Source organism: Acipenser ruthenus, chromosome 3 (genome assembly GCF_902713425.1).
Source record: "Acipenser ruthenus chromosome 3, fAciRut3.2 maternal haplotype, whole genome shotgun sequence".
NCBI lineage: Eukaryota > Metazoa > Chordata > Actinopteri > Acipenseriformes > Acipenseridae > Acipenser > Acipenser ruthenus.
Genome location: NC_081191.1, coordinates 24599729 through 24618554, shown reverse-complemented (window position 1 = coordinate 24618554; position 18826 = coordinate 24599729). Strand labels below are relative to the sequence as shown.

The 18826-nt window shown below is 37.8% G+C and overlaps 1 protein-coding gene across 4 annotated transcripts in view; it reads left to right on the top strand.

Moving 5' to 3' along the window:
- LOC117394471 (zinc finger protein 40) overlaps window positions 1-18826 on the top strand; it is a 114331-nt gene that overhangs the window by 49945 nt on the left and 45560 nt on the right. For 3 of the 4 annotated variants that reach the window (XM_033992808.3, XM_033992807.3, XM_059012737.1), the window contains exon 3: window positions 10349-10402. The exons of the other annotated variant lie outside the window; for it this stretch is intronic. In XM_033992808.3, the coding sequence (XP_033848699.2) occupies window positions 10349-10402 (54 nt within the window). The remainder of the gene's footprint in view (window positions 1-10348; window positions 10403-18826) is intronic. 4 annotated transcript variants of the gene reach the window in all.

The following is an 18826-nucleotide window of genomic DNA, read 5'->3' as shown; positions in this document are numbered from 1 at the left end:
AAAAAAAAACAATGCAAAATACATTAAATAGTGAAAAATGCATAATACATTATCTAGTAGCATAATACATGAAATAGTAGCAACAACACAGCAGATATTAGCAGATATCAGGCTTAAAGAGCATGGAAAGCAAGCGAGAACAAGTGGGTCTTGAGAGTTGATTTAAAGCGTATCACTGATAAAAGGTACACCCACACAAACACGAAACACGGTACTTAAGTTCGTTATTTTTAGAAAACTGTCTAAATTCCATTTTTAAGAAGTTCAAGTCAAATGGAAATGTGTGTTCAAACGTATGTACAATACGAATCTCCTCTTCTATTGATGTCTTCCCAAAACACAGCCATATTTTCTTTGTATATTAGGCAAGAGCAACAGTGGGGGAAGGGAGGATATTTTCGTGCGAAATGTAATGCTTAGTATAAAGTACAATTTTTTTATTTTATTTCTTTTACCCGGGAAATGTAACTGACCCTTGGGTATAGACGCGCTGGTGTGACGCTGTCTACTGCGTGTCTAAATAAATAAATAAAAAAATGTGTGTCCGGGCCCCTTAGGGTGCTAAAAGGCATGGTGCAAACATAGATACACAGTAAAAAATGAAGGCATTAATAAATGGGTTAACTGCATTTGCTTTCAGATTGAAACTTTTTACGCCTACACACTCACCAGCTGTCTAGTTGGCTCATCGATCTGAGTGCCTCTCGTAGCAACATGTTCTGGCAAAATTGAGCTACAACAGTATTACATTGAAAGTCTTAAATAGAGTGTATACAATCTACGTTAATAAACCGTATGTGTAATTTGTACACCAAAGTGATTTTCCGCTTGAAGCAGTTTCCGTGTTTTTCCATTTCATATACCTATATAACTTGATATTTATGTACTGGACTTTTACTTTCAAGCTACATTGTTCAGGTAAATGCCAGTACATTATTTATTGTTATTTTTATTTATTTTAATCACGCAACAGTTAACAGAATAAAAAAAAAAAAAAAATTAAAGAAAAAAAAAATACAACGTACTGTAGAAATCCATTTAATGTTTACAGAAAATGCTACAGTAACGAACTTCTGAAAACCGTAAAATCAACAGTATTGGAATTGGCCAATTATTTTTAGACTCAGCTCACCGCTGCCACCCCTGTGCTGACTCGGGAGGGCAAAGACGAACACACGCTGTCCTTCGAAGCGTGTGCCGTCAGCCGACCGCTTTTTTTTAACACTGTAGACTCACCATGCAGCCACCCAAGAGCTACAGCGTCGGAGGACAACACAGCTCTCGCTTACAGGCAAGCTCGCAGGCGCCCGGCCAGACTACAGGGGTTGCTGGTGCACGGTGAGCTGAGGACACCCTGGCTGACCTAGCCCTACCTCCCCCCCGGTGGCGCTCGGCCAACTAAGCGCCGCCCCCTGGAAGCTCCCGTCCTCGATCGGCAAAGGAATAGCCTGGACTCGAACTCGAGACGTCCAGACTTTAGAGCGCATCCTGCACTCCACGGGGAGCGCCTTTACTGGATGCGCCACTCGGGACCCCCTACGCAAGCGCATTTTTTAAAATGTATTTATTTATTTATTTATTTATTTATTTATTTATTTATTCATTCATTCTCAGATTCGGTAGTTAATGCAACATTAGTATTTATACTCAGAATCTTGGAAGACTAAAAATAAATGTAAGGACTGGTTGGTTCCATGAATATTTTTAGAAACATAATGTGTAACTTAATGGAATACATGAAAAAATAGGAAACAAAATACAGCTTATGGCTTACCTTTTCTGTATTCAAATTCACTATCAATTAATACTGCTTGTTATCGGCTTTAATTTAGAAATTGCTTCACATTTTTCTCTTCTGTCTCACTTGGTATTATGGTATCTATGTGACATTGTTTGTTTTTGTGCCTGAAATATAATTTCTCTGTTTCATTGGTGTCTGGTTCTGTCTTTCTTTCACCACTTTTTCTGTGTGTAATTATTGCTTAAATATGTTAACTTTGCTTACTTTGAAATATACTGTGTGCTAAGACAAGTTTGTGGTTTTAAAATTCTAATATAAATACGTTATTTTGTAACTAAATCTAAATGCCTAAAATCATAAAAAAAATGAGCAAAGTTATACACTTATTTTGAATTTTGGACCTCTATTAAAAACCCTGTAATTTGTTTCAGTGGGGGGCGTTGCCACTTGCACCCACGCTGGGGGAGGACCCCCATACCCCTGCCTTCTACTTGGGATTTCTAGCCTCGTACTTTAAATGAAAATGAAAAGACTACTCAGTATTGATGTTGTGATTTATGATACACATCTATACTGCATGCCTCATTGTCACAAAGACGGCTGGTGGATGAGTTCACAGACCCGTAAGATACAGAGGCGCAGCTACTTAATAAATGAAAGATTAAATAAAACACTTTATCAAAAACAAAACAGCTTGTGAGCAAAACAAAACAGACAAATAATAATTCTACTAGAAAAACAAATATCGTGCTGGTTTTGAGCCAGTACATATAGCATTTGTTTCCTTTCTACTATTGCATTTACGTCCTCGCTCCCGTTCTCTACTCCTCGACTCTCTCTCTATATGAGCCCGGAGTGCATCCTTTTATTCTTTTTGGCTGCAGCCTTAATTAACCATTAATCAAATAATGACCTTTTTAAGGCTCCAGCTACATTCCCACGAGGTTTATAGGGATGAGGAATTTAACCTCATCCATGCCGACTACATATTATCAGAGCCGGCTTATCGCCCATCTCAAATAATCGTCTGTCCGCACACAAACACAATAATAATAATAATAATAATAATAATAATAATAATAATAATAATAATAATAATAATAATAATAATAATACAAATACCTAAAAGGGGGCGGGAACCCCATCACGCTCATATATAACATGCATTCTGTGTGTAGCATGCCGATTAAAACTTTTAAAAGAATGCACGTTGTAGTCTAGATATTACAGTAACAGAGAATCTTGTTGTGGGTGAAGCAATCGTCTTTCCACAGTGTAATCATAATCGTGGGGTAACCAGGTCCCACATAGAGTAAAGGGTTGAACTCCATTAGTACAACTTAAAAAATCTAATGTGCAGTGCCTCTGTAAATTAAAAGTAAAAGTAGCTGGTTTTTGAGTAGTAGTGTTACAGTATGTTTTTTTTTTTTTCTGTACAACAGAACTGATTGTTAAAAGGAAAGGAATCTAGTTGCTGTAGGAGCCTTTTGAGAACATGTGGGAGTATGTACCTGTCCAACTAATTGGAATCTGAAGCAAGTTCATTTTAAACCCGTCTCTGCATGAATGGGATTTTTTCTCTCTAATTTCTTTTCTTTACATTCAAATTAAATTGGTACTTGATATCTCTTGGTTGTTCTTGGCATTGTTCTGTCATTTTAATGTCAGCTTGCATTTGATGTTGTAAGCCTGAAAGTGCTATTAAAAGTTAAGGCTGCAAGTTTTCATAGAGGGTTAAATTCTGCTGAAGGAAAATGGCGGGTAGAGTTTTAAGGCATTATAGTCATTTTCAGTACAGATGATATATGGCATTGTCAACCACTACACCTACACACTTGAGGAATAAGTTGCTCCAGGGCACAGGAGTTCCAAGAAAATAAAGAACTTCTCAGGAATAGAAAACACACACACACACACACACTCACACTCACAGCACTGCTGACTGTGTTCAGAAGAACAAGTACGATGAATTGGTATCAGTTTTGTGAAATACAGGAATAACCATATTGGGGAAAATCATAAAAAGAAATCCAGATTCCAAAATGTGGTGTGTAGTTTGCTTACAAAACTGGAATTCAACCACAGTCTTATGAGGTTTGTTAACTAAACAAAATTTTAGCAACTGTTGAGGTTACACAAAGTAAGAAACCAAGATGACAAGAAACTGCATTTGCATTTAATAATGGAATCTTTATCTCATTTCTCAAGAGGAAAAAAAAAAACCTTGTTGCTCAGAATATCATATGCATATATCATGTATATTTCATTACCAGATAGTATTACCATCTTTACAGTTAAACTTCCCGGTAATGGAGCCAGTAATGTATATGTTTTAGCAGATATGCTGGCCAGCTCCAACACAATTTCAGCACATTGTCTTAGACACCGTTTGAGAAACCCTAGTCTGTGTGTTTATATGTGTACAGAAACATGCCTTCATTGCTTAAAATTAAGATATTTGTTCAGATTGATTTAATTTGATTTAGAAGGATTTCTTTGTGCCTTTTTTAGAGGACATTTTCTTTCAAAGAAATGGTGTTTCCTTTATGGTTTAGGAATGCTTTGGAGACTGAAATGCCTTCATGAGCAATGCAATATAAGCAGTGCAATTAAATACCATTTCCCAGTGCTTCCCTTACATATAAAGCTTACGTTTGCTGTTTATTTGTGCAGCTTATTCTGTTTCCGTAGCGCTGCTAAAGGGGGGAGCTCCCCGAGACAAATTGCCTAATGCTCTGAGAGTTCCACTGCAGTGCAATACTTGGATCTCTGCTGATTGGAGAATACCAGTCAACACACGTCGGCCTCATAGTATTAGTTATCAGATTAAGAACAAACTTGGTGCCTGCCTCTATTAAATTGTTGTCACAAATAAAACATTTTATAGGCATTAGTCCAGGGGTCACAAATGGAGATTAGATAAAGGGGCATTCAGAACAGAAAATAGGAGGCACTTTTTTACACAGAGAATTGTGAGGGTCTGGAACCAACTCCCCCGTAATGTTGTTGAAGCTGACATCCTGGGATCCTTCAAGAAGCTGCTTGATGAGATTCTGGGATCAATAAGCTACTAACAACCAAACAAGCCGAATGGCCTCCTCTCATTTGTAAACTTTCTTATGTTCTTATGTTGGCCTCAATTGAAATTCAGTCATTTACCTTGATTGGTTGTGTTTGTGGCTTTGTGTGACGGTGTGGTGGTGGAACAGACGTCGCAGAGTCACAGGTACACGTGCAAACAACCCCACTACCAACAATGGTAGAGAGGTGTACTTTATTGACGGGGAGCATAGTCCAAAGAAACAGCTCTCAGCTCTTTGGTGCACTTTCGGTGTGGTGGAAATTGCAGGTGCTTAGGTGCTTAAGTGTCCAGTTCAATAGTGCGGGGTGTGTGATGTCCAAGGTGAAACTGCTGGCAGTAGTGCGGCAGTTCCTTAGCGTGACAGATCACTCTGACCCTGGTCCTGATGATAAACAAGCAAAAACACGTGGCACACAAACAAACACACGGCTCAGCAACACAGGTTCAGTGCTACCTCTAAGGCCCCGCACTTACAAAATGACAGCTCTTATATACTAGGAGACTCCACCCCATGATCAGCGCAACTCGGCACACCTGCCAGTTGTCTAATGCAGCACAGCTGATCATAGTAATCTTGTCCCCTAATATGGTCATTCCGCCCTGCACCAAGATGGCCGTTTCTGCCCCTCTCTCCAAGCTGACCTGTCTCGGTACAGGCATGTGAGTACCTCTGCTTACCGCCCTCTTAGGTCAGGAAGGAGATTTGCAGCTCTGATCCTCTCGCTCCCTATCACACTTTGTCATCTAGTATTATTGTTACATTTCTTACGATGAAATGCTTTATAGTTCTAGATGGCTCAGACAATGTTTTGATTAGCCAGGTCTTGTCTTTGGTATATATCACTAGTTCTGCAGCTAATTAGTTAAAAAATTCTCAGAATAAAAAATAAATTAGGATACCTCACACAATTTAAGGGGAGGGGGATACATGTCAACCATATTATTATTTTGCTTTAGAAAAATCATAGTAAAGATAATACAAAATATAAATGGATTTGTGAAATGATTTATATCATGGTTTTGTATAACTTAGATTTCAATTTGTTTATATCAGTATGGTAAGTGCTCGACCAGAGGAAGCAGCAAACCAACTGATTTTGTATTTGGGCATCCCTGTTACATATGTAGTCAGAGTTTTATGGTTAGTTCCTCTTCTCTCTCTCTCTCTCTCTCTCTCTCTCTCTCTCTCTCTCTCTCTCTCTCTCTCTCTCTCTGTTAGGCGGAAGCAAGTGCTTTCTCTACCTCTTTTTTGCAGCAGTGTTTACTGCAGGTAGTGACATGTGTACAGTATGTAGCTAATACATTTGTCTAGAAGGAAGTGAAAGAGTCATCTGGCTGCAAACCAAAATGTTTTTTTGCCAAGTCAAATCCTGCTTGCTTTTTTTCCCTTTTTGACTTCATCGCTTACAGTCAGTCTAATCAGAAAAACGTTCCTCTAACACATTTTTTTTTTTCTTCATTGATTATGGACACCAAGGGGCCCTTTTAATTTGGAATAAATCACTGATGAATATAAGAAAAATACATCTTTCGATAGGTTTCAAGTAAGTTACATTATTCTTGCCTGGTATGTATACTATAAATATACATTTTTTTTTTTTTAAAAAGCCATCGTGTTAGTTTAAAACATGTATCAGGTTTGCGTATTTTGTGTAAATCTGAGAAGTATCTAATTTGTAAGGGGATAAAGTACTACACTGGTTTCTGTGTTTCTCTTTCTAATTTTTATTTTGAGATTATTGATTCCTAATCATAAATATGTATTTTTGTGTTGTTGATGAATTTTCTTATTAAATTCTGCACTTTTTTGCTGGGGCACAATATTCTTTACAAGTCACATGATTAGTGCACCAGTATTGTGTTTTTAACTTATGGACAGTTATTAAGCCATATAATTATGGTTATTGTCACATCTGCACATCTTTCATTAAAGGATATACACATTTACGCAATTTCCACCTACGTGTTGTTACCTGACAGAGAGAACTGTAGATTTAAGTGTGCTCAGTCACCTTCATGTGAAGTGAATCCATTTGACAAGAGCTGTGGATTCACCACTTAATTAAACAGCTGGGCTGTTTCTGTATAAAGTACAAATGCATCAAATTACATACTTTTTTTTTTAAATAAAGAAATAAAATGAACATTGCACTGCAGAGCAAGAACAGGTAATCATATGAACAGAATTCCATTAATATAGTAATACTCTACAGTTAGTCGACTGGAACAAGTCAGTCGGTCATGAGAGTATACTTGAAAGCAGGAAGCCAATGAAGAGGCTTTCAAATGCTTTAGCTGCATTGCTTGGTTAGACTTTTTAATGCCATACAGATCGTGTGTACACTCGTTTTCCATAGTGAGTGTAATTTTAGGGGATTTTAACACCAACTAATTAATACATAAATGAGATTGACAGAAGACTTCTTGTTGAATTATTTGTTTAATTTTGTTACTTATTTATTACTGTAATCTGTATATTTTGTGATGACCTGTTTAGGCATTTTTGTAGAGTGCAAAATCTTCTTCAGCTAGCTGACATGGTTTGGATTTTTTTGTGATTAGATTTTTGCAAGAATAAAAGGTGCTGGATGCTGAAGTCAACTCTATGTATGCAAAGACAACAATGTGAGCATCCCCACAAGCCTCAAGCCTGCTCGGAGGGGGCAGTCTCGTCTGGTGTGTTTGTGACGTGAATTTTACCCATTTTACAGATTTCAACACAGACCTCCAGGGACAAAAGACGAGTGTATTAGCCATATTAACCAGCAGCACCATCTAGCCTGGCTTCATCTTTTTCTGCAGCTTTTTGTTGTCTTGTATTCTTCACATCAAAAGCATTTTCACAGTTCCTAGGGTTCTGCGGGCATTAAAACCTGCCCATGCTGCAATCTATTAACACGCTCACCACGCTCAAGCTCATTAATGATTCCACCTGAAAGTGTTCACACACAAGATCCGGAATCTTCCAGAACTGGGGTGATTAAAGCACAAGAGAAAACCATGTTATTGTTAACATTTTTGCATTATCAAAGGCCGCCAGGATGGGGTAGGGGGGAGCTCATATTTTGAAAGTGAATGAGACAAAGGGCGCCAGATGACCTCCTGTAACTTGCTGTGGCAGAAAGAGATGTTTTAAAACACAGATTGTGTGTTTTGATAAATCTACACTACTGAACAGTGTAAGGCTGTAATTTAAAAGCAGACTCGCTACAGAGCCATTCTATGAAAAGGGTATGTTTTGTAACACTGCTAAATCATTGATTTCAAACTAAGGGCAAGCCCACAATTTCAATGGTCTGTTCTAGTGCACATAAAAAAATAAATAATAGTAATCGTTGACTTGTCAGTAGTCTAATATTGCTGACAATACAATTTTGTTTAAAAAAAAAACATTAAATGTTCTACACTGGACTAGAAAGTACTGGTAAACATTGCTGTAATGGAGAAGAGAAACAAATATTTAAAAGTTCAAAGCAAGCACCACACCTGTATATGGTGAAAATCCCCCCGTATATACACATGGTCACAGCCCATTGATGGTTATATTACTGTACATCAATTCAATGAAGCAAAGCATACATTACCATAAACATGTATTGTATGCCTGTTCTTGTGCATAACATTCATTCAGTACATTCACGTTACAAAAGTTGTTTTTTTTTTTTTGTAGAATTTACTATATATTTTGCAACTGTTTCCTGTTGTGTAAAAAAACAATTGTTGCTCATTAAGTTACAAATTATTCTACTCGAATAGCCTTTTTCAGCTATTTTAAGATGAAACATAGAACATCCATTCTCTCTATTTTCCCTTTCTGAGTTATACCAGTGATACACAAATGTAAATGTGCTTAATCCCCTCATTCTTGGTAAACCATGTATATAAAATGTATTTATTGACCACAGATCAAGAATGTCAGCTTAAGAAACCTGTAATTGTATATGTTGTATTTAAGACCAAGATATCGTTAGGTAAGTAAAATAAGGTGTTAATATCATATTAACATGAAATATTGACAGTATACAATGTAAAGCTTACTGGATGCCATGAGTGCTCTGATCCAGATCTATGGAAGTCTGGTCCATTGACCAGCCCATCATATACTATTAAACAGTATATTTGGTCAACTCCACAATATTCTCTATGTCTGCTTGCTTTTCTCTTGTTTCCATTAGTGTTTTGCAGGCTGTGCAGTAGCTTGCATTGTTTAATTACTTGGATGTGAAAACTAAACTAATGAGCATTGTTTTGCCCACATTCATATGTATAAACATGTGTCTGTTTTTTTTAACAGTTTTAATTCCAAGATCTGGATTTTTAACACTTTAAAATAGTGCTCTGTGCAGTCCAGGGGATCAGTAACATCTATAAGTTATAACCAGTGTTTTTTTTGTCATCCAGTGAAGAGACTGCATTTTGTTTATTCTGGGAGTGCTAAGGCTGCAGTTTAAATTAGATATCTAAGTACCTGTACTATTGCAAAATTTGACATTAAGCTGCTTTCTGCATGGAGAAAATAATTGGTTAGCACAAAGGGAGCACTGTGTATTACTTCTCAATCTGTCAGTAGCAGGATGCACTGCAGGTCTACAGTGCCCTTGCTTTGTTCAGGAATGCTTTGGGGGCACTCAGTTGTTTTCTGGTGAAGATTTATAAATGACCTTCCTCTCGTGTTTCAGCAGTTTACACTTTGCTATTTGCAGTGAATAAATTGGCCTTTTTTTTTTTTTTTTTTTTTTTTTTTTAAAGCTCTTGGATAATTTCTGGCTATTGTAGAAAGTAATGGTGCCAACTGGCTTGTCGGTTGTACTATAGCTTCAATTGAACTGTGTGTATATATTAAATACACATTCATTTTGTTGTACTTTTTGTGCTTGTGCTGATTTTATGGATGGTATTGAAATCATCTGGACATTTTGCTAACCAGATCCCTAAAGTGAAAAGGAAACCCTTATATTGAGACAAGGAAATGTCAATTGGATTTAAAATATAATACAATTTTAATTTCTACTATACCACACAACATTTGATTGTGAGCCACATGGCTCATCTCAACTGACTCTTGATGTTGGCATATTCCAGCCTGTATCATTCCCATACCACAATTCAAATTCTGTCTTTGTTGTGCTAGGTTAAGTGAAAGCACAAATCGGTGAAAAATAATGTTTTTAATTGGGTTGTTGTCACAGCAAACATAATAACATCAAATGGATCTATAGGAGGCTGTGTGGTCCAGTGGTTAAAGAAAAGGGCTTGTAACCAGGAGCTCCCCGGTTCAAATCCCACCTCAGCCACCGACTCATTGTGTGACCCTGAGCAAGTCACTTAACCTCCTTGTGCTCCGTCTTTCGGGTGAGATGTAGTTGTAAGTGACTCTGCAGCTGATGCATAGTTCACACACCCCTAGTCTCTGTAAGTCGCCTTGGATAAAGCGTCTGCTAAGTAAACAAATAATAATAATAATCTGAATTCTGTATTAATCATTTATCTTAACAGAAATTACAAGGATTTTTTTTTTTCTGCAGATAAAATTGAAGAAGCACAGAAAGAACTTAAAGAGCCGAAAGACGCTGAAAAAGGTAAAATTTAGAATACATTAATATGGTAGTTTTAATCCCTGTTTAATAAATGTTAGCTCAACAAGCTAGCTACAGCATTTTAGAGAGCTGCACAGCTGATTTTGTAGTAATCTCCAATACCATTCACATGCTGGAATTTGAAATGTAAGTTGCTGATTATGCTTCAGTTGAAAAGATTATGATTCCACTTTTGGCTTTAAAGCCAGCTAGCAACCAATGTTGAACTGAAGTCAGCAAGAATGTCATTTTTTTTGTTTGAAGAAACAGGGTTTAATGTCACATTGCTCTCCTACACTACATTCTAGACTTTTCTAGAATTAGGTTCTACATTATCATATTGAAACTTCTAGCATACGGCTTTGGGCATTATAGCCCAGTGACAGAGTAGCGTTGTGGGCCCAGATGGTATCAGCAGGGACAGAGACTTTTAAACACAAAAACAAAAGGTTGTACAATCAAAAACACTGCTCACAGAGCTAAATAAAAAGGTTTAACAAAACAAGTCACAAACACAGTAAACAGGAACAAAATAACCAGCTCAAGGGCCAAAACAAAAAGGTTTAACCAAAATACCAAAACGTAGGCTGGGCATTAGCCTTCACTACAAAGTTTTAAATATACCGAGCATCAAAAAAAACTTATCACTATTATAACACATTTATTTAAAAAAAAATTAAGGTATATAAATGATGGACAAAATGTTTTTGGTTTCTTTTTAAACACTCGATCATTCATCCTTGACCATGACATACTTGAGTGACTGACTGAAGCATATGCACTTAATCGCCTAATTAGTGAGACAGTTGATTGGACACTGGATATGGAGTGAGTTCAGCTGTTGAATTGCAAGCTTGAATAAAAGCAAGAAAGAAAATCACAGAAAAAAAACAGTATGCCACGTCTGTCAAGAGAGCAACTCCTTCGTGCAATCAGCATGTTGGAGGCTGGACTAGGGCAGCGTACTCTGGCTCGCCGTCTGCCCTGCCACAAGCCCCCTGTCGGTAACAATAGTCTTCCCTTGGGTCAATAATTTTCCACTACAGTTCTCCTCTCCAGTCCATATTTACTGTGTGTGTGTGTGTGTATATATATATATATATATATATATATATATATATATATATATATATATATATATATATATATATTGTAAAGGACTCACCCTCACTCGGGTTCGTTGCCCCTTTAAGAATCAACCCAGGAACACAGAAATGGATTTTTCAAGCGCTGACGCGCTAATTTTTTAATAAACACAAAAATAACACCAACAAAATACAAAAGCAAAATAACACCTAGCTCCTCTTGAGCACTAACTCGACTTGCAGGAACACCCTGACTAACGCGGGACAGCTATGCTGTTTACCCGCCCTTCTCCAAACACACCGGTTTCAAACCGCACTTATTTTTTTTTCTTTCTCTCTTCCTTTGGCTACCTGGAGACAGCGCACCTCTCTGCCTCCTTCCACTCTGCAGCCCCGAACAGACTGCCTGCTCACCTTTTAAACCCCGCACCTGGGCCTAACTTCCAATAATGCCCAGGTGCGGATGATAATTAAATAATAAAACAATTAGCAAACTAAATGACACAATTGAACAAATAACAAAACAATGAAACACAAATTAAACAAAAAGGTGCATTTCTCGCAGGGAGGTTTTAACCCCCTCCCTGCTGTCTCTCACAACCCGCTATCTTACATTTCCCCCCCCTTGTCTTTACAAGACACAGGCCACGAGACGGCCACCTCCTCCCCTAAAACACAACCACCCACCCTCAAGTCCATAAATGTCCCTTCTTGCCCTCTCCCACGGGCAGGCTTGAGGGTGGATCGGTCCACGTCCCGGCTCAGCCAGGTAGGGACCTCGCACCGGCGACAAGGGGACCCAACGGCTCAACAGGGGCGACCGGAGCGTAGACCGCGGCACTGGAGGATGCAGCAGTGGGCAGAGATCTTCCCCTGGGAACCGGCGCAGTGACGTCCGATCACCCAGGGGAAGCGAAGCAGCGAACAGGGGGAGCAAAAGCGACGTCTGGCAGCAGCCCAGCGACGTCTGGGTGCTCGGGAAGAGCGGAGCAGGGGACCAGGGGAAAAGCTGTGGCCAGTGCTGCACACTCCTGGGCTCAAGGTCCAGCGCAGGAAGGTCCGGGAAGACCGGCCGGGTGTCCTGGAGCAAAGGGTGAGGGACTGGATGCAGCGGTGCCGGACTGGACCGTAGGGGCGGTGGTCGGGGCTGTGGTGGAGGTAAACTTTTCACCTCCCCCCTGGGCTCCTCCTCTCTGGGTTCTGGCAGCGGCAGCTCCTCCCCCTCTGGCTCGGGAGGCTGCGGAGCTCCGCTAGCCTGCTCCCATTTTTGGAGTAACAGCTCCAATTCGGTTGGCTCTCTTCTTTTCTGCGGTGCCAACCCCATCTCTCTCCTCCATCTCTCAAGTTGCTCCTTCTGAGCAACGGCATTTCTGGTGATCTGTTCGATCATTTGCAATAAATCCATCTTCTGGGTCTTAGGGGCGCCCACACTCTCTGCCACCATATGTAAAGGACTCACCCTCACTCGGGTTCGTTGCCCCTTTAAGAATCAACCCAGGAACACAGAAATGGATTTTTCAAGCGCTGACGCGCTAATTTTTTAATAAACACAAAAATAACACCAACAAAATACAAAAGCAAAATAACACCTAGCTCCTCTTGAGCACTAACTCGACTTGCAGGAACACCCTGACTAACGCGGGACAGCTATGCTGTTTACCCGCCCTTCTCCAAACACACCGGTTTCAAACCGCACTTATTTTTTTTTCTTTCTCTCTTCCTTTGGCTACCTGGAGACAGCGCACCTCTCTGCCTCCTTCCACTCTGCAGCCCCGAACAGACTGCCTGCTCACCTTTTAAACCCCGCACCTGGGCCTAACTTCCAATAATGCCCAGGTGCGGATGATAATTAAATAATAAAACAATTAGCAAACTAAATGACACAATTGAACAAATAACAAAACAATGAAACACAAATTAAACAAAAAGGTGCATTTCTCGCAGGGAGGTTTTAACCCCCTCCCTGCTGTCTCTCACAACCCGCTATCTTACAATATATATATATATATATATATATATATAATATACAGACATGCTCAAATTTGTTGGTACCTTTACAGCTCATTGAAATACTGCTTCATTCCTCCTGAAAAGTGATGAAATTAAAAGCTATTTTATCATATAATACTTGCATGCCTTTGGTATGTCATAGAATAAAGCAAAGAAGCTGTGAAAAGAGATGAATTATTGCTTATTCTACAAAGATATTCTAAAATGGCCTGGACACATTTGTTGGTACCCCTTAGAAAAGATAATAAATAATTGGATTATAGTGATATTTCAAACTAATTAGTTTCTTTAATTAGTATCACACATGTCTCCAATCTTGTAATCAGTCATTCAGCCTATTTAAATGGAGAAAAGTAGTCACTGTGCTGTTTGGTATCATTGTGTGCACCACACTGAACATGGACCAGAGAAAGCAAAGGAGAGAGTTGTCTGAGGAGATCAGAAAGAAAATAATAGACAAGCATGGTAAAGGTAAAGGCTACAAGACCATCTCCAAGCAGCTTGATGTTCCTGTGACAACAGTTGCAAATATTATTAAGAAGTTTAAGGTCCATGGAACTGTAGCCAACCTCCCTGGGCGCGGCCGCAAGAGGAAAATCGACCCCAGATTGAACAGAAGGATAGTGCGAATGGTAGAAAAAGAACCAAGGATAACTGCCAAAGAGATACAAGCTGAACTCCAAGGTGAAGGTACGTCAGTTTCTGATTGCACCATCCGTCGCTTTTTGAGCGAAAGTGGGCTCCATGGAAGAAGACCCAGGAGGACTCCACTTTTGAAAGAAAAACATAAAAAAGCCAGACTGGAATTTGCTAAAATGCATATTGACAAGCCACAATCCTTCTGGGAGAATGTCCTTTGGACAGATGAGTCAAAACTGGAGCTTTTTGGCAAGTCACATCAGCTCTATGTTCACAGATCAAAAAATGAAGCTTTCAAAGAAAAGAACACCATACCTACAGTGAAACATGGAGGAGGCTCGGTTATGTTTTGGGGCTGCTTTGCTGCGCCTGGCACAGGGTGCCTTGAATCTGTGCAGGGCACAATGAAATCTCAAGACTATCAAGGCATTCTGGAGCGAAACGTACTGCCCAGTGTCAGAAAGCTCTGTCTCAGTCGCAGGTCATGGGTCATGGGTCCTCCAACAGGATAATGACCCAAAACACACAGCTAAAAGCACCCATGAATGGATAAGGACAAAACATTGGACTATTCTGAAGTGGCCTTCTATGAGTCCTGATCTGAATCCTATCGAACATCTATGGAAAGAGCTGAAACTTGCAGTCTGGAGAAGGCACCCATCAAACCTGAGACAGCTGGAGCAGTTTGCTCAGGAAGAGTGGGCCAAACTACCTGTTAACAGGTGCAGAAGTCTCATTGAGAGCTACAGAAAACGTTTGATTGCAGTGATTGCCTCTAAAGGTTATGCAACAAAATATTAGGTTAGCGGTCCCATCATTTTTGTCCATGCCATTTTCATTTGTTTTCTTATTTACAATATTATGTTGAATAAAAAATCAAAAGCAAAGTCTGATTTCTATTAAATATGGAATAAACAATGGTGGATGCCAATTACTTTTGTCAGTTTCAAGTTATTTCAGAGAAAATTGTGCATTCTTCGTTTTTTGTGGAGGGGTACCAACAAATTTGAGCACGTCTGTATATATATATGTAATGTACATTATGATGTTAACACAGGAAGGGGAAGTCATGCATTTACATTTGTTCAGTACTAATGTTGATTTAATTGTTGAAAAACAAACAAACAAAAAACAATGGATGATACATTTTCAGGTTTTGGTGGGGAAAGATTTTCTTGAGGAATAGGTGCCCAAAAATTCTGATTTTCAGCAAGCAGCATGTTAAATGTATGCCAGTGAGATGCTGTGGGAGTTCTCCACTGGGCTTCAGGCTCCAACAGGAAGGTGTTTATGCATTGGCAGGCTGTTACAGTAGCAGGGACAGAGGCACTGAAAGTCGTCCTTCTCTCAAAGGTGCAGTGGCGGATTTTGGAAAATCATTAATCACTGATTGCAGCAGTGCAGGCGCACCTTTAGCTTTGTGTCAAGGCATTCTGTAACTACAAATGCACTGGCTGGAATCAATTTTATCTAAACTACCTAAGGTTCACTGACATATACTGAGTATTAAATCAAGTATACTAAAACTGTTCTATCTGACAGTGTAATATGTAAGTGAATTGTTACTTATATAGTTAAAAGGTACAATCCCCAAGTTACTGTATGATTAGAAAAAAATAACCTAATGTAGTTCATTTGAAATTATATAACAAAGGTAATATAATATGTTCACATTATAATTATACATTCATAGACAAATAATTTCTCAACATATGAATATATAATATTATATTATAATAATTAAACGGCACACTGAGCGGTATTAAATATTGTTAAATACTGACTTGACATGTTTTATGTTTATAAACAAGTGTTACATTAAGGTGCCCGCAATAAGGTCCTGCACTGGGACCCATCTTTCGCTTCCTCCACCACTGTATAAACCTTACAGTGCTAAGCCTTGCAGAGAGCCAGTCCATGAAAATGGTATGTTTGTTATACTGTGATGTGATGACAAGCTCAAGTATCCTGATCAAGGAGGATAAACTAGGCAGAATCAAACAGTTCAACAACTGAATAACTACATTTACATTTTTTTTTTTTTTTAAGAAAAAAAGTAGCATAATGTATCGGAAATATGGGGGCGGGAACATATGTAGATATACAAATATAGTCACAGGACAGTTTTCAGTAGAACCATGTGATGATGATGATTCATAATAATAATAAGGGTTATATTTTTATTTGCGAGTTTGGGTGCCTCCAAATAGCAGTAATAGAACTGCAGATTAATCAGATGAACTGATCTCCACCTGCGTTATAAAGGAAGGTCAAGTGATTCTCATATGACTAAACAACAAGCAAGATAAACATATAAACCTAGAAACTTCCTGGTAGTGTTCAATTTTCCAATTACTGTTATAATTTAAATATACAGTAATAAAACCGTTAGTAAAATATCTTTACTTCTATGCTAAAAGTATCCCAAACCAATTTACGTTATTTAAGATAAGGCATGCTGAGATAAAAATTAGTTTTGTCCCAAATTTCTTGGTAAATATGATAACAGGATAAAGAAATTATGACAACATTTTTAAACATATGACAGAACATTTAATAAAATTATATAGTGGCAGGGCAGTATTTATTTACAAACATATTTTCAAATATGTTTTTAATTTCACTGAGTATTGCTTTATAGAACTGGAGGCTCAAGTCATAGTATAGTGTACAAACAGTGATTGGAGTTTGATTAATTTTCAGTTTATTTAAGAAATACATTAGAAAAAGTATAAACCAACTGGTCATTAAATCCTCTTCATAGCAACCAGTTTGAAAGCTGTAACATAAGTTCACAATACTTCAGCAGTGATGATCCCGTTTGTGAGGTAATCTTGTCCGACTTTCTACTGTAACTAAAGGCTGTACCAAGCAATTCTTTATTAACAAGTGAGATCTGCGATGAAAAAAAAAAAATTCAGTGTATTTTTCTTTAATTTTTTTTTAATTATATATTTTTTATTTTTTTATAATGGCACACCATTGACTCAATGTTTCAAATTTATCTTGCATTATAATTTAGTTGTTTTATAAGCAAGGTTATAGAAAATACTGAGCTGTAAAAAACAGCTATTTGATATAACAAAATAAAGAAAGAGAAAGAAAGAAAGAGAGCATTGAAAGGTTGTTTTTTTTGTCCTTCATACTTTTGTTATTTTCATGTTTGGTGATCAGATAGCTGATTGCTTTAAGCTTAGACTTTTCAGTTTTGTTTCCGTTATTTTTTATTTATTTATTTTTTTTAAGTTGCTAAATAAAGCGGGCTGCATTTGCGATTCTTCAACACAACCTAAAAACTTCATGTAAACCCAGTTTAAGAAAGTTGCACAATACAGGTAGTTGCGCAAGGCCAAATTGGAACACTGACATAAACATTTAAATATACCCTCCCGTATTTTTATATTAATTTGTCCATTTGAATTTTAAAGGAGAGTTTCTCTCCCTAAAAGAAAACTACATCTAAACCCAAATTGCCCGAAATGTACTGCCAAAATAACATGCCAAAAAGGTGAGACTTACTTTTATTTTTGCATGTTAAGCAAGCCCTTGTTACATGAAAAAGAGCCATGTAGCTGGAAAGTATATTTGCACCACTACTGTGCTTGCCTCACCTTTGTGAAAACTGATTTGATCGTCAGTAAAGTTGGAGAAAAGAATACCTTTTGATCATTGTGCTCTGCAATGTCAACAGATTATTTCTTAAATTGGAATGGAATGGCATTCCATTCTAGTTTATATACAAAATATTTGACACCATAATACTCTATGCAGCCTTTATTATGGTGTCAAAAATTATTCACAATATAACAGTCAATAATAAATAAGTGATAATCCTGTACTGATTTTTTTTTTTTTTTTTCTCCCACAAGGGGCTAAAATTTGCTTGACTGTCGATGTCATTTATAACAGTCTGAAGAAAAATCACATGCTTGGTGGTTAAGACAGCTGTTGTTATGGTATATAAATTGTTTTTCTCACATGAACAAACTAATGAACACACAGCCAGCCCCTTGCTGATATTCCTGTACGTCAGTTTCATGTGATGACGAGTTACTGTTATTAACCAAGATTGCAAAAGCGGATGCACAACCTGAATGAAGTTTGCATGAGCTGATTAATTTGTAATTTTTCTGCAGAATGTCAACATCACCTTGATCCGCACAACTTTATAAATAAAAAAATAAAAAATCTTATTACAAGAAAGGATGTGATGTAAATAGCAATGTGTGCAGCTGCAGTGCAGTGACCTTCATTCAACCGTAGAAGACTTTTCAGAAATGTGAGCATTCTTGCTTCTTTAAAGTATATTGTAAGATCCTATACAATCTATTTATATAGAGGTAATAATTGTAGCATAAGCATTTATATTGTAGCATTTATATTGGTCTTGGAGTTTTCAATATTTGTTGTAGGTTTTCTTTATGCAATGCCTACCTCCAAGAGGTAAATTTTTTTTTAAAAAAGCATAATTGTATAGGATGTAGTCCTACCAGGCATTAGGCAGATACAGTAGATCTTAGACCCAGTAGTCCAACTCATAACTGCTAATAAAACAATTTTTCTTTTAAATGTATTTATATAAATGGTCCATAGTTTACAGTGGCATTGAACTACAAAGCATAGTATTAATAAAATATACAGTAGCTAGCTATTGGTAAGCCATAATACAGAGTGGGTGCTTTAGAGAGTGAAA